The 16,360-nt window shown below is 52.5% G+C and overlaps 1 protein-coding gene across 1 annotated transcript; it reads right to left on the reverse strand.

Moving 5' to 3' along the window:
• Positions 1-9,351: 9,351 nt before the first annotated feature.
• Positions 9,352-15,087, reverse strand: LOC120227519 (putative serine protease 47). Its single transcript, XM_039225617.1, has 5 exons — positions 14,875-15,087; positions 13,876-14,038; positions 12,266-12,543; positions 10,879-11,045; positions 9,352-9,846 (listed from the first exon to the last, which is right to left on the reverse strand). Exons 1-5 carry the CDS (start codon positions 15,071-15,073, stop codon positions 9,535-9,537), a joined length of 1,119 nt encoding a protein of 372 aa, XP_039081548.1. The 5' UTR covers positions 15,074-15,087; the 3' UTR covers positions 9,352-9,534.
• Between the last annotated feature and the right edge of the window lie 1,273 nt (positions 15,088-16,360).

Consider the following 16,360-nt stretch of genomic DNA (forward strand, 5'->3'; position numbering starts at 1 on the left):
AGATACAGGTGCTTACCTGTCACCACTGACTACGGTGCTGTGTGTTCCCTGTGGCCGCCCTGGCCTGGCTGCACGTTTGTGCTTCCTTCAGGGCTGTGTGGTGTCCCACTGGTCACTGTGCGCTGGGCGGGTCGGGTGAGAGCAGGCTGGCTTAGGGATTCCTGGCCAGGGTGTCCCCCACGCTCCCCTAACGCTGATACCGGGGAGGCCTGCTTGTGTCTGCACCTCCATTGGTCATCAAGGGTCCCTGGGGGCTCAGTCGGTTAAGCGTCCGACTTCAGTTCCCGTCATGATCTCATGGTTCGTTGTTCGAGCCCTGCATTGGACTCTGTGCTGACTGACAGCTCAGAGCCTGGAGCTGCTCCTTGGATTCTGTGTCTCCCTCTCTCTCTGACCCTCCCCTGTTCATGCTGTCTCTCTCTCTCACTCAGAAATAAATAAAAACATTTAAAATAAGTAAAATAAAATGAAATAAAACAATAAAATAAAAATTACAAAAAGAATATATATAAATGGATATATAAAAATAAAAATAACAGTAAAAAGTAAGAAAGGAATTGATAAAAATAGGCAAATAAATGAAAAAATAATAATAAAGAAAGAATGAAAATAAAATGGAAGTTAGATCCTATTTCCCCTACAGATGAAATTTTGCAGCATTGTGTTCATAGACTTGATGAAAAGGAGTTGTTTGTGCTGGTTTTCTGCGGGAGGGGCCTGCTGCACTGGTTCTCGGGCTGGCTTGATTAAGTGGAAATGTGCCTCTGGGGATTTGGAGGGCGGGGCTTGGTGCTTGTGGCTCTGGCTTCCACGAGGTGACCCTGTTTTGCTCCCTGAAAGTTTTCAGCTCTGATGGGTAGGATGACTATGGCGGTGCCCCCCTCTCTAGCCCAATAGCCCCGGAGCTGAATTTTCGCACCCCTGACTCTTCAGGGAATCCTCACAGATGAGCAATTAGTCACCCTTCTTGTGTTCCCAGTTTCCTTCTGAACCCAACGTTCCCCCTCCCTGTGTCCCAGCTTTTTAATTTCAAGCGCAGGACTGAATTTCAAAACTCCCAAATCTTAGGGCTTTCCGCAACACGCAGTCATGCTGCCCCTCTGGCAGAAGGAAAAAGCAGTGGTGCAAATGTGCTCTGTTCAGAACTTATGTCACGACAGAGCAGAATGCAGGGGCCCCTGCTTGCAGCCCTCAGGCGGAGAGAATCCCCACTCTTAAGCCTGGAAACAGCACCACCATTGGCTGGACCCATCCTTGGGACCCAGGGGATCCTCAGGCCACACTGTCACTCCTAGGATTCTACCCCCATTTACCACTTGAGCACCTTTAATCCCGGTGCTTCTCCCATGGTAGCAGACTGCTTATACTACTTTGTGGTAGCCTCCTTAGTCTGGCTCCCATCTTGCAGCCAGGCCCAGAGCAGTATCTCTCCTGGTAAAGTGTCTGCACCTTCCACCTTTCAAAAGGTGGTCCTTTTTCTACATGCATGTTGCAGTTTTTGTTCATTCAGACCTGCAGTTGATTTCTCTGGTTCTTTAGAATGATTTGATTACTATCTAGCTGTGTTCAAGGGATAACACAAACTTAGGGTCTCCCTACTCTTCTGCCATCTTAACTCATAGACCACATTTTTAAAAATCCATTTATCTGTTGATGAACATTTAGGTTTCTTCAATTGACTGTTGTGAATCATGCTGCAATGAATATGAGCATGCAAATATCTCTTAAAGATCTTGCCTGAATCCTTTTGGATACATCTTAAACAATGGGATGGCTGGATCATATGCTAGTTGATGAGGTTTTGGGGTGATGGTGGGTTCATGGGGTTTGGAGCCGATGGCCAAGACAGAATTATTGAAGACATCTTTGGTGCAAAATGCTGATTTTATTAAAGCATGGGAATAGGATCCATGGGCAGGAAGAGCTGCCCTGGGGTTGTGAAAAGTAGTTCAGTATATACTATGGGGCCAAGGGAGACAAAGTCAAGAGGGAAGTTTCTGAACGAATTTTCATATGCTAAATACTCACAGATTACTGGAGGCCTAGCTATTGTCAAGCTAAGGTGGTTTTTCCCTCTAGCAAAGCATTAAAGTTAAGACAGTAGGGAGTTCCTGGAGAAATGTTTTACTGTGCCTGCCTCAAGTATCTGTCAGTGGGCTGCAGGTTATAAGGAAATTTAATTTTGTCTCCCTTTTCCTTTTTGCCTTTGTTTCCCACATCACTATGGAGGGGAGGGTGATGTTGGGGCTCCAGGAAACTGAGTCTATAGGTTTCTGGTGATTAGGCTATTGATAAGTTTGTCTTTTTCTTGTAATTTACTAAGATATTTATAAACTGATGGAGACTCTATCAGTTTAACCATTTGTTTTCTGTCCTTTCCTTTGTCCTTGGGCATCCTGGAGTGCCTGAGGAATATCACATATATCCCACCCTGGGGGAGGAGGCCGAGGAGGGGTGGTGTTAGCTTGTACTTTGCCCTCACCTTGCTCCACGCTCCCTCATCAGTAGTTATGGTTTAAATTTTTTGCAAAAATTCTGCATTGTTTTCCATAAGGGCTGTACTATTTTACACTCCCACCAACCGGGGGAAAGATAGCCACTATCAAGAACCGGGGAGGGGCGCCTGGGTGGCTCAGTCGGTTAAGCGTCTGACTTCAGCTCAGGTCATGATCTCACAGTTCGTGGGTTTGAGCCCCACATCAGGCTCTGTGCTGGCAGCTCAGAGCCTGGAGCCTGTTTCAGATTCTTTATCTCCCTCTCTCTCTGACCCTCCCCTGCTCACACTATCTCTGTCTCTCTCAGAAATAAATGTAAAAAATTTAAAAAAAAAAACACATTAAAAAAAGAACCGGGGAAACAGGTGAAGGAGGTGAGGGGGGTTAAGAGTACACTTGTCGTGATGAGCACTGAGTAAGATATAGAATTGTTGAATTGCTATGTTGTACCCCTAAAAGTAAACAACACTGTATGTTAATTATACTATAATTAAAAAATAAATAGAGCTTGGTGTATATCCATCTTATAAAATCTTTATGCTTTTAGCTATAATCAAAATTATACATAATGATAATATTTTTGCTCACCTATGGTGTCACAGTCTGTGTATCATATTTTCTTTGGCTTCTTGTCTCAACATTCTGACTTCAAGGTGATAACAATTGACATATTAGATGTTCTATCATTTTTAATTATTTATAATTTTGCATGGATATATTAAAACTAACTTATCAGTTCCCTTGTTGGTGAACTTTTACAAATTACAATGTTGCAGGGTAATCAGTTCTAGATAAAAAGTTTTTCCTTTCAGGAATTTGAAAAATTATTCCATTTAATCAGGCTTTTGTTATTGCTATTGAAAATTATGCCACCATTTTAATAGCCCTCTCATTATGGGTGATCAGTATTTCCTTGCCAATTGTTTCCAAGATTACTTTTTGTCTTTTGAGCTCCAGTTCCATGAGGTATGATTAGTTTCAGGCTAAAATATTTGTTTATCCTCTACGTGATCTTTTTTGCTTTATTAGTTGACAACACATGTTTCATCAACTCCAAAACATAATATTATCTTTTCAAATGTTGCTTCTCCTTGTCCTGTATTATCTCTACTTTTGGGTACATGTTTATTAGGTCATTTTAGATATTCCCCGTGTCTTCATCAGCTCACATCACTGTGATAAAATACCACAGACCAGTGGCTTCTCATGGTTCTGAAGGCTAGAGGCCCAAGATCCAGGTTTCACATCCGACTCCTGGGAAGAGTCCTCTTCCTGGCCTGCACAGGCTGCCTTCTTGCTCTGTGCCCACACGGAAGAAGAGCGATCTCTGTCTCTCCTTATCAAGGCAATAATCCATCATGAAAACCCCACCCCTGTGACCTGATTACCTTCCAAAGGCCCTACCCCCCAATACCCTCACACTGGGAATTATGGCTTCAGTTTAAGAATCTTGGAGAACACAAGTCCATAGCATTCTGCCGCTGTTGCCCCAAATCCATATTGCATGGAAAATACTCTCATCCCACCCCAACAGCCTCAAATGCTTTAACTCATTCCTGCATCAACTCTAAATCCAAAGTCTCATCCTATCCTCCAAATCAGGTCTGGGAGGGACTGGAGGTAGGTTCAGCCCGAGGCAAATTCCTTTCTACCTGTGAGTCATGTGTTTCCAAGTTGCATATGTGGGGCAGATGTGTGATAGATACTTTCATGCCAAAAGGAAGAAAAAGGAACAAGGGAAGGGGTGAGGGGTCCTGAGCAAGTCCAAACCCAGAGAGGCAAATCCTGTTAGATCTTAACGTGTGACAGTAACCGTCGTGGGTGAGATGCTTTGCCTCCAGGCCCCATGGGTAGGGACATCACTTGCATAGCTCAAGAGGCAGCCCTGCTGCCTCAGCTCACCCTCCCCACTGCTCTGGGAGAGGGAGATCTCGTCCGTCAAAACTGAGGCCCTTGGGCCTGTGTCCTCTAGGTCTGTGCTGGGGTATTCCGTCCTGATGATGTCTATATCACCTTTGGGGTCTGTCTTCCCTTTCTCAAAGGGAAGCACGTGCTCACAGCCAGATAGTTCCATTCTCCCATTTATAAGATCCAGGAATTTGGGCTACCCTCCTTCATTCCATCAGCCTTCTTTGTCCCCTTGTTTCAGATGGCCGGTGTCTCGGCTGGGATAACCCTGCCTCTGTTCCTAGCCTCTGCTGGGATGGTTGATTAAATGCTTGAGCTGCACCCACGGCCTCTCTTTCAAATGGTGGCCCAGCAGCACCCCAGTGTTCACCTCCAAACAAGCTTTCCCATTTTTGAAATGTGGAGAGATTGAGAGTTTTCCAAAGCTCCAAAGTTCTGATTCCTTTTTGATTAATAATTCCATCAATAAGTACACAAACCCCTTGGTCATCTGTGCACATTTTGGGGCATGGGGATAGGCTCAGAAATCTCAGTAAAGATTTGGGGGTCTCCTACCCCCAACTGTTTAAGAGCCTCTGGTTTAGAAGGCATGAGGCACCCAAAACCTTGATCACATTCTGCACGGCTGTCCTGTGTGTGCCCTCCCAGCAGCGAGCTTTCTACAGGCTGAACTGTAAAGCACCAGCGTGTGTCCAGGCCGGCTGACAACCCAGGCTGGTGGCTGGTGGTTGGCTCCTGGCCCGTGTGACTCAGAGTCTGGATATTCTGTCCACCATATGCTGCCGTGCCTCCAGAATCAATGGGCTCACAATCCAGGCGTAAATGCTGAGTCTGGAGCCCACTGTGCCCCGAGAAGTTGTGCCCTGTCGCTTCACCCAGGAAACACCTCCCTGCCTGACTGCACTTGTCACACAGTGTTGTGACAGCTGGTGCTGTGGGTCTTGTGATCCCAGAGCAAACATGGGAGCCTGACTTATGTCATGGAGGTGGACAAGGATGTGGGCTCAGGCGATGGGTCCGTCTGTCAGGCACCAACTTTCCTGAGCTTCTGCCTTCAATCTCCTGACACCTGGGCCCTGCTCCCAGGAGCCCACTTTCTGCTGTAGTTGCCTCACCGGTGGGGAGCAGGGGGCTCCGCCTGCAGATCTACACCCTCAGGGCAGGTGGCCGCAGCCTGGCTGGCCGCACACAGGGGAAATTGCACACAGAAGTCAGGGTTGTGGCATGCTGGGCATGGGATCCCAGAAAGACAGGTGCGTGGTGGAGGCCTAAGGCACTGATGTCTAGACTCAGGACAGGCAAATCTTTCCAGAAGGGACTTCGCAGGGTCCCTTTTGGGTCCTGACCCCCACCGAGGTGCTGAAAGGTGTTCCTTGCCGGCCTCAGGCTCTGTGCATAGGGGATGCGTGGCTCTACCTCACCACCCCTGAGACTAGCTGGTCATCATCCCACATTGAGGGGCCTCTTCTCAGACAGGGGGCAGAGAGGTGACCCACACCTGACATAGGGACTCTTCCTTCGGATTCACCCCTGCAGTTGACCTGCATTCCTGTCTCCCATCCGGCGGCCCCCACATTCTCCCCCCAGAGACTGGAAGGGGTTTCCACACCTGGGTAGAACATGACATCTCGTCAAACTCACCAGCCCGTGGGTGCTGACCCTGGTGGGCCTACAAGGGAGCAAAACCAAGGACTTTAAAGAGACTGGGTTAGTGTTCAGGACCACAGACAAGATGTGCCCCTACTGTTCTGTAATCCACAAAAAGGATTTCAATGTCTCCAGAATTGAAAGTTGCAAAGAACATCAAGAAATAATAGTTCAAGTGGCCGACATAGTCATAAAATCAGGGAAGTAACCGCTGTCCACAGGGTGTACAGAGGAGATGGCTCATACCAGGGGCAGCATCGCTGTGGCTTGACTGAGAGAGAGGCAGATGCTGGGCAAAGTTTTGTACATAATATTGAGCAAGGAAAATGTGGCCAGTGATGCCAGCAAAAGGCCATCACAGTGAAGGCAGTAACTACCTGTCTTCACTATCCCCAACCAGAAGTCAAAGCATTGATTGAAAAAACAGACCTGACAGTCAGTGAGACTCTGGGTCTCCCTGGGCTGAGTTCCTCCTACAAAATGTCATATTTCTCAAAGCACAGGGCAAGGAGTCACCATTTTCCAAGTCACAGACTGCATACCCTAACAACAACTTTTCCCAATGTGCTGTTCAAGTGGCTTTGTTTGAAGGGGGTTGTTAAGCGGTGGGCCAAGATCGATGTGTTCCAGGGAGGACTGGGGCCCTCTGGCCTGCAGGTGACACTCCTGTCAGGAAGTGATAGAGAAAATCTGTCATAAGATGGCTGACAGGATGAATAGGAAACACCTGTCCTTGATTAATGAGGAATGCAGAAGTAACTGGCTATAAATTGTTCCCTCTGCTAATGCTCTGGGCTCAGACCTCTGGAGAATGATCTCCTCTGAACCCACCGGTGTAACAATCCCTTCCAAGATCTCCAAGTGCTGCTGGGTTCTTCTGCTGGGTGATCCAGACCAGATTCTTCAACAGGAGGGGCAATCCTACAGTAACTCAGTGGGAAGCTGGGTAGTGTCCCCGGCACTGACATCGTTCCTCAGAAGGCAGGGACACAAAGGGACACAGGCAGGGGACAGCTTCACTGAGAGCACAGAGCTGACTCCTGCTGTTCCTTCGCCTCCACTGCCCAAGTGGCCACTGAAGGTGCCAGCTTCCTGATTTCATAGAAACTCCTGGCAGCACACAGCGTCCAAGGCCATCTCCAGCACAGACTTTCCACAACTGGAGAAGCAGAGGATGGTCCACAGAAGTCACTAAAAGTCTTGTTTTAGGGCAAACCTGCTTAAATCTTGCGAGATGTGCTTCTAGTTAATTGGGGTTAGGATGTCCTTTCTGTTAAGAAATGACGATGATGTTTGAAAAATAGAAGATTGGCAATCTCATGAGAAGCTGTGCCTTTATCTGGATGGGGGAGTCGGGGGTCCTGATGAACATGTTGACTATCGACGTGGCAAGAACGCAGGGTTAACCTGTCCAAGATGCCTCCCTGTGGACCAGTCTTCTGTGAAGTTGCATGGACTCTGTCCATAGCCAGGCCTGTGGCATCAAAGCTGGTAAATGCTGCCCGGTGGCTCAGCCTCAGCATCACAGCTGCAACCACAAGTTCAGAATCAGACACTGACCAGCAAGGAAGAGGCTGCTGCCCTCTCCCCCTGAGCTTGGGCTAGATGGGCAGGGCTGGTGCTGCCCCTTCCCCTGAGCGCTCACCTGATGGGAGGGGCTAGGCCTGGGTGCTGGGGATCATCACCTTCCTAGTTCTAGTCCCTACCCACACAGGCCCCTCTCCTGGATCCTGGATCTCCTAGGATCCCTGTGTGCTGGCCCAGAGATCAAGTGCAATGGGGACCCACAAATACCCACTGTTCCCCTAATAAACAGGTCTCCAGGAGCCTGGGGTTTATGTTTGCAGGTCATTCCCTTATGATTACTCTAACAAGTACAAAAGACTGAGAACTGCTATGTAAAATTAATGTTTGAAAAGTTCACTCCAATGATATTTGAAGAATCCATATAAAGTAGCTAAAATAAACCTAATTGCCTTTTACTCTACTAAGTTCAAACTCTAAGCTTTAAATAACATAAAAATGACAATGAGAATGAGCACTGGGTATTATGTGGAAACTAATTTGACAATAAACTATTTGTAAAAAAAAAAACTAATTTGAAAAAAAAATGACAATGAAGAAGAAAGTCTCCAAATACTCAAAAATTAGGATGTGCACTTCTAGATTTTTTTTTTTAATGTTTTTTATTTGTTTCTAGGAGAGAGAGAGAGAGAGACAGCGTGAGCAGGGGAGGGTCAGAGAGAGAGGGAGATACAGACTCTGCAACAGGCTCCAGGCCCTGAGCTGGCAGTCAGCACAGAGCCCGACGCGGGGCTCGAACCCACGAACCGTGAGATCATGACCTAAGCGAAAGTCGGACGCTTAACCGACTAAGCCACCCAGGCGCCCCATGGATGTGCACTTCTAAATAATTCATGGTTAAAACAAAGATCTCAAGAAAGTTTTTAATACGCAGAACTAAATGAAAATGAAAATACAACGTGTAAAATGTGGTAGAATTCGGGGATGCCTGGGTGGCTCAGTAGGTTAAGTGTCTGACTCTTGATTATGGCCCAGGTCATGATCTCACAGTTTCTGAGATCAAGCCCCAGTCCAACTCAGTCACCCTGCATTCTGGGAACTTCCACCCACTTCTATGGGGAGTCGGTCCTCCCTCCTCCAACCCCCTAGAGTGATGTTTCTCTACTTTGGGGGAAATTCTTGTTCCCTTGCAGTGTAGACATCTAGTGAAATGTCTTGCTTACAATTTGGGCTAAATTGTGTTCCCTGAAAATTTATATATTGGAGACCTAACTCCCAGTGCCTCAGAATGTGCCTGCATTTGGAGATGAGGTCTTTACAGAGGTGATTAACTTGAGGTCACTAGGTTGGCCCTAATCTCATATGACCAGTGTCCCTGTAAAGAAGAGATCAGGACACAGACACACATAGAGTGATGACCCCGTGAGGACACAGGAGGAAGACAACATCTGCACGGTAGGAGAGAGGCCTCAGGGGAAGCCAGCTCTGCCCATGCCTGGATCTCGGACTTGCAGCCTCCAGGACTATTCCTGCTGTTGAAGATGCCTGGGCTCTGGTGTTTGTTATGCAGCCTGTGCTAACTGACACACTTCCTCTGAAGACCTGCACGATCCCTGAGGTAGGAGCAGGGTCTGAGTAGAGACGGTCTTCTCTCCTCCCAGCTGGCAGCCCTGGCTCCCTCCTGGGACAGTCTTCCTGACAAGTTCCCTTTCCTTGTGCAGGGAGCCTGCTGCCTGACCTCAAGGGAAGGAGGGGCAACGGAGTCCCAAGACATGAGTGAGATGAGTCTTTTATTTGGGTTTTTTTTTCAGGCTTGGCTTAGGGGATGGCAGCTGATGAACAGGAAGTCCAGGAGAAGGAACCACTGAGAGCCAGTGGTGCTGGGGAAGGGGAGGCGTGGAAAGTTCCAGCGAGCTGACTGGGGCCTGAGGCAGAGAGCAGGACAGAGGGGCTCAGCGGGTCACCACAGGGCCTGCTGCGGGTCCCTGAGCACGAACAGCAGCAGGAGGCAGGTCTGAGGAGAAGCGAGCGCTGTGTCATGCTTGGACGAGCCAGCAGCCTGCCAAGGCTGATCTGGAAACTGGGTCTGAGGAGCAGACGTGGGATCAGGGGGAGGCGTGAGCCTCTGGATCTTGTTGATCCAGCCGGTGAAGTAGTCGACCCTGGTGAAGACGCTGGGGTAGATAGGGTGCTGGCAGTCCAAGCCCCAGCTGGCCAGCCCCACCAAAACCCAGGCACTGAGGTCGCAGACGAGGGGCCCCCCAGAATCGCCCTAGGAAAGAGAGGGGAGTTAGTGCGGGTGACTGAGCAGGGTCTGAGAACACCAGGTGGTGGGGGGACCCGTGAGCCTGTGAAAGTCCAGACCAGCATTGTACTATGGACCCATCAAGGAGACATGGGTGGGCCTTGGAAATGCACTTCAGGGCACTCCCAACAGACCCTGTGGACAGTCACGGATCTAAGTCCATCAGCACATGGGCCCCGCCCTCTGCCCTGTCATGCAGGAGGGCCGGCAGCCCAGAGGAACAAGCAGAGCCCAGACCCGAGGAGGCAGCCCCGGCGGGGCAATGAAGGCCGACACTTGTTACCACAGCAGGCACCACGCAGTTATCTCAGGAACCTTATGAAGGGGAGGCTGTCAGCACCCCCACCTCACAAGTGAGGAAATTGGCTGTGATCAGGGCGCCGATTGGTGATAGACAGAGGCCAGAGCAGGTCCACCTGCCCCACAATCTGAGCACTGAGCCATTCTGCAGTGCCCTCACCCCCCTGCACCCCATCTGTTCCAGCAACTGTTCTGCAGTGCCCTCACCCCCTGCACCCCATCTGTTCCAGCGCCCGTTCTGCAGTGCCCTCACCCCCTGCACCCCAGCTGTTCCAGCGCCCGTTCTGCAGTGCCCTCACCCCCTGCACCCCAGCTGTTCCAGCGCCCGTTCTGCAGTGCCCTCACCCCCTGCACCCCAGCTGTTCCAGCGCCCGTTCTGCAGTGCCCTCACCCCCTGCACCCCAGCTGTTCCAGCGCCCGTTCTGCAGTGCCCCCCCTCCCCTCCTGCGTGGGTCCAGATGGAATCTCACAGACAGGCTATGGTGGCTGGAAGGCTAAGGGGGGAGGGGGTGCTCCCGGGTGTCCAGCTCAGTGGTGTCCTCAGCCTGGGTGTCTCCAGAGGGGGAGTGGGGTAGAGGGCACCATGGACGTCTAGCAGGCAGGCTGACAAGGCCCACGGGTCTCCACAAACAGACCAGAAGCAACACAGGCCCACCAGGGAAACTGAGGCAAACAGGCACGCAAGGAAGGGAAACTCACTTGGCAGATGGCCTTTCCTGTGGAGAAATTGCCAGCACACAGCATCTCCTCTTGCACAAAGTAGGTCTTGCTGTGGCTAAATTTTCGTCTATATAACATGTTACAGACCTGGTTCTCGATGAGGTTCACGTTACCCTCCTGGAGACGGAAGGGCGAGTGCAGATGTTCTGTGTGGATAGGAAGGGGGCCGGTGAGGTGCACTGTGGGGAAGCCCAGGCCACTGCGAAACGCGAGGCCTGCTCCGCACAGATGAGCCTGGATCACGGCTGCAGTCTTCCATCTATCCCTAACAGGCTCCTCTCCCGCTTCCCAACGGTCCACACACTCTTCCATTCCCTCCACCTCACTCATTCCACAAGGAAAGAAGGCAAATCCCACCAGCACACACCGTTCTCAGGGCCTTGGTAACCACTGACCACCCACCTACACTTCCACACACCATGTCTGCTCGTCTGTCATTGCCCTTCCTTTGGTTCTTCCATCCACTGACCCCCCCATCCCCCACCCACCCCACTTCTCATGCCCGTCTCCATCCCTCCGTCACCACCCACCAGCCACCAGCCACTCCCCTCCCGGCCACGCTGCCCCACGCAGCCTCCAGCCCTCACCACTCATCTGTCCTCAGGCTGGGCATCTTGTAGACGCCACTGGCACAGGGGGCATAGTCAAGGACACAGAGCGAGTGAGGAACATGGATGGGATTGTGGGGACACAGGGTCAGTGAGGACGGCCTTGGCACGCTTGGGCAGGAAGGACACTGGTGGCTGGCACGGGCCGTGCGGGGATGTGGGGAAGGCAGGGGGCCAAGGTCAGGAGCGTCTGACTGCCTGGGCAGGGACCCTGGACTTGTTCTAACAGTCCAAACAGCTGTGAGCGCATGCAGGGGGCTGAGCAGGGAAGCAGCGCAACTCCATGGTTTAAATTGAGCAGACAGCGGGACACACGGGCGGGAGCTGGGAAACCAGACTGGAGACACAGGAGAGACATGACGATCTATCAGGCCAGGGAGGCAGCAGCAGAGCGTGCACCAGGTGCTGGGGCGGGGGGGGGGTGCTAAAACCATGAGACGTGATCCCCGTCCTCAAGGAAGAACCAGCCTCTCTGCCTGCGTGTGCATGAGCGCGTGCGTGAGAGAGAAACACACAGAGAGAGAGACAGAGAGAGTGCTGGAGGCCACGTTGCCCTGTGATTGGGACAGTCCCTCAGACTTAAGGAATAACACGCTTTTCAGAACTAGAACTAAAACGGTCCAGTCCTCTAGAAATGAGGCACAGAGGCCCAAGGTCCTGTGGCCGCTTGCCCGGGGGTGGGGGTGGGGGCCAGGGCTGAGCCTTGCCTCCCGTCTTCCCTCCCTCCCTCCCCCACCGCCTCTCCCACACGCCCTCACGGTCCTCGGTGAGCATCCCCCAGCCTGTTATCCAGCAGGACAGGTTGCCGGACAGCTGCATGCCGGGACTCGGGAGGCAGGCGGGGGCGATGTAGGAGGTAAAGTTCACAGGCGCGTGCAGCTGCAGCATGGTTATGTCACTCCCGAAGGGGTGAAGCTTCTCAAAGTCTGGGTGCGTGATGATGCGGCTCAGGGACACCTCCCGGGCGTGCTGGCCGTGCTGGTGCAGCTGTGTACTTCCCAGCAGGACCCGGTAGTCTGCCGGGGCTTGGGATTTGCTGGCGGAGAACAGCCCATCGTCACTGCCTCCAAGCACGGCCGGCTCCCTCTCCCTGCCCCTCATCTACAGCCCCTGCCTGCATGAGGCCCCTCTTCCCAACCATCTTGGTGCTGATTGATCTCCTTTCCCCGGCCTGAGACATGTGGCTTCCCCATCACACCTTGAATTGGAGGAGCGGGGATTCCTTGTGCTCAGGGCTCCTTGGTGGGGACTCACACTGAGGCCTTCCACTTTACACAGAGGAGCTCTGGTTCAAGACTAGCTCTGGCCTGACCCTTCCCATGGCTCCTCACGGCCCAACTGTGGCCCTGCATCCTTCCTGCACTTTCTTCCTATAAACACCTTCCTGCCTGAGGGCTGTGTGCACACCTGTTCGTAAATATCCACAAAAGATGTGTTAAGTGAGCAGATGAGTGCAGGAAATGGAGCCTTGTCCCCAGAACAGGAGTGATGAAGCATCCACCCTGCTGACTGTCGGTGGCTGCTGCCTGGAAAGCCCTCCCCCACTTGGTGCCCAAACCCTTCCCTTCCGGCTCCGCCCAGGCCAGCTGAGGCATCTCTCCTGACCTCCCTCCCTGTCCACAGGGCCCTCCCGTCTCACCCACGCTAGGCTTTCTCTCCTGCCAACACAGAGACACCCCCCCCCCAACCGCCATGGCACAGAGGGTCTCAGATGTGGCACAGCGTAGGTGCTGACAGGGCTCTGGGCCCTTAAAGCCGGTCCGTGCCCAAGCTCTAGCTCCCTGACCTGCTATGATGCCCCTGCACTCTTGAAACCTCTTGTCATCTATTCCGAAGCTGGGTACCGACCCAGGCCCAAGCAGCCACGTCACCCTCCAAGGTGAAGGAGCCTGCCTCCCACCCAGGCAGCCCGGCAGTGCCGCCAGCCCCGCCTCCTCCTAGGCACGCAGTTCTGCACCAGTGATAAGAAAAATCACCCAGCTGCCGGCTGTGTGTGTAGCTCAGGTCCCTGCCTACAGTCCGACACCGAGGAGTGTGGGTTCACTGGGGACAAGCCCGATCCGAGGAGGCAGAGAGCCTGTCCACACTGCATGGCAGCCAGGACACACACTGCGGGTCTCCTGGGGCATGTTTGTGCTGGGGGACAGGCACAGGGGCTGAGGACAGAGGGGTGAGTGGGGGGCACACGCAGGTGGAGGGGATGCCGGTCAAAGGCAGGAATGGAGTGTGTTTGGAGGCTAAACACTGCTTTAGAGCGAAGCCCAGAGGAGCTTGCATTGGACACCTACCCACCACCCCTCTTCTCCTCTTCCCCTGGCATCCCGCCACCCTGTTGGCCTCTCTGCTGGCACCCGGTGGGGGGACTCACTTGAGAAAGCAGTGGGCAGTAGAAACCAGCCAGAGGGAGTCAATGAGGACAGCTCCACAGATGTGTGTGTGGTGGTACATCAGGCTGGCCTGCCAAGGCCACCGGCCAGCCAGCACGTCCCGGCCACCATAGATCTTCCCCATCATCTTGGGCCTCCCACAGGCTGTGGAGACAACCCCCTGCCCTGTCTATGATAGAGACACCAGTGACCCCAACTGACACTACCACAGAGGACTTCCTCCACTTCACAGATGCAAAAACCAAGGCCAAGGCTCAAGCGGCCCAGCCGAAATGTGACCCTGCCTTCATAGGCTGCCATCAAGGACTGGACAGCAGAGCACAGGCCAGCAGGCCCCGTGGTCAGGACGAGGGCCCAGGGGTCTGGTGAGGGTGGGCAAGGAGGGCCAAGAGTGGCCACAGCAGCGTCCCCAGGGACACAGACATTCCTGAATACACCTGCCGGGGCTGGGCAGGAGTTCCCTTCAACCGTCAGCCTCGTCCCACTCTGCAGATCAAAGGACCGAGGGTCTCAGGGCTTCCCAACCCCACCTGCTGGCTGTTATGCTTGGGGGTGGGGGGCTCCTGTGCGCCCTCCACCCCACCCCGCCTCTCAGGGAGGGAGGTTCATGAGCAGGAAGGAGTCTGTGGTGCTGGGTGGCCCTGGGAAGTCCACTCCCCCGACTCAGGATGCTCAGTTGCTTAAAGAGGAGCCGGCTAGTGAAGATCGCCCTGGTTCTGGGGTGCACACCGGGTGGGGGCAGGGGTGTGCCCAGGGGGGCCCCTCACTCAGGAATCCTCCCCCGCCCAGCCCCCACCCCAGGGCCAAGCCCTGCCACCTGCCGGTTCCAGGCAGGTTCACAGTGGGGCCTGTGACCCACCTGTGTTGGGGAGTGTGGGGGTGTCCCGGGGCGGACGTTGGGGGCAGAGAGAAGAGGAGGCCGCATCCGCGTCCCAGCCCCTCCCGGAGCCCCTCCGCCCACACGCCTCAGCCCAACGCACCTGCTCCCGGCGCCAACCGCTGAGTGCCACCTGCCGGCCGCCGGGGCTTCTCAGTTGCTGCCTCGATTGAAGCTGGGGCGGGGGCGCGGGAAGCCGCGGACCAGGACCCTCGCATGCCCGGGGGCGGCAGCAGCAGCAGCAGCCAGAGCAGGGCCGCCAGACAGCCTCGCCCACGGGGGGTCGGCCCCTCCTTGCCCATGACCAGGACCGCTGACCCCAGCCTGACCTGACCTGACCCCTCACCTGACCCCCCCCACCCTGATCCCGGGCCAGCCAATCCCTGACCCCTCCTGATCCCGGGCCCTACCCCTGTCCCCACCCCCATCCCCTCACACCCCACCACCACCTCCTTCCTAATCCTGGGCCCCGATCCTGCCCAGACCCTACCCCAACCGAGCCGGACCCAGGCCTGGACCGCTCCCCACCTCTGGTCCTGACTCCACCCCTCCTGGCTGCCCGCCCAGCTGATACCAGCAGGGCGGGACCTCTGTGCAATCAAGGGCTCCTATGAATTCAAGAGAAAAGACAGTAGACACCACATAAAAAATGGCAACTGTATGAGAAGGTAGTTCATGGGAGAAGGAATTTGAAGTGTCTGTAAAGAAAGCATGCTTAATCCACTGGTTAACTAGAAAATGGAATTGGAACATTACAGTGTGTCATTTCCAACCTTCGAATTGCAAACATTTTCTGGGATGGATAGAGATCCCTAAACCTTGGCTAATCAGTGATTTCTCCACAGTGTGAGGGAAGCATCCAAATTTCAGACATGTTCCCTATTGTCTACTCCCGGATGGAATGTCCTGGATTTGTTGGTATTGGGAGTAAGATCCAATTGATTCACACTTACTTCCTGTGAGCACAGGGAAATTACTTTATTCACCACTGAGTCTAGAGGCAAGAGAGGAGGGGATTAAAGCTGCACACAGTAGACTTGAAATATCAGTTTAATAGCTACTATTGTTCTTCAATGAAAACAGAAGTCAAGGGGCACCCAGCTTTACTTACTGGTTAAGAACTTATACTTGAATAAATTTTAAAAAGCCAAATTTTGGGTTCTTACCCAAACTGTACTATAGTTTATCTAAACTATACTAGTGTTAGGAAGAATCTGTATTTCATATAGAGACTGGAAGAATAATTCATGAATTTTGTAAAAGGGAATATATAGGATTGACAGAGGTGAGGTGAAGATGATGAAGACCGTATGAAATGAGTTAAGATCTGAGTGTCTGTGGAATATATAGTTGGATTCATCCAATAGGCATTTGGAAATACCAATTTCAGATTTGGAGAAATGTCTTGGGGTTGGAGATAGAGAGTACTATGAGGTTCGAGGTGACAGTTGAGGCCATGGGAGAGGGTAAAATCATTGAAAGAAACACGTAGAACAAAATTAGTGACCAAAACATAGAAAAGAGCCAAATAAGAAAAAGGAGCCAGTATGGGACTGAGGATTGCAGAGGATGAATTTAAACCATGGAAA

Source organism: Hyaena hyaena, unplaced genomic scaffold (genome assembly GCF_003009895.1).
Source record: "Hyaena hyaena isolate Hyena2069 unplaced genomic scaffold, ASM300989v1 scaffold_2437, whole genome shotgun sequence".
NCBI lineage: Eukaryota > Metazoa > Chordata > Mammalia > Carnivora > Hyaenidae > Hyaena > Hyaena hyaena.

What these genes read in the sequence shown, in the direction of transcription:
- LOC120227519 (XM_039225617.1), bottom strand. Translation starts at nt 15,073, where the DNA reads ATGGGCAAGGAGGGGCCGACCCCCCGTGGGCGAGGCTGTCTGGCGGCC. An exon ending in ACTGCCCACTGCTTTCTCAA is followed by an intron (nt 12,544 to 13,875) that starts GTGAGTCCCCCC and finishes GTTCTCCGCCAG; the next exon opens with CAAATCCCAAGCCCCGGCAG. An exon ending in GGGGATGCTCACCGAGGACC is followed by an intron (nt 11,046 to 12,265) that starts GTGAGGGCGTGT and finishes CTATCCACACAG; the next exon opens with AACATCTGCACTCGCCCTTC.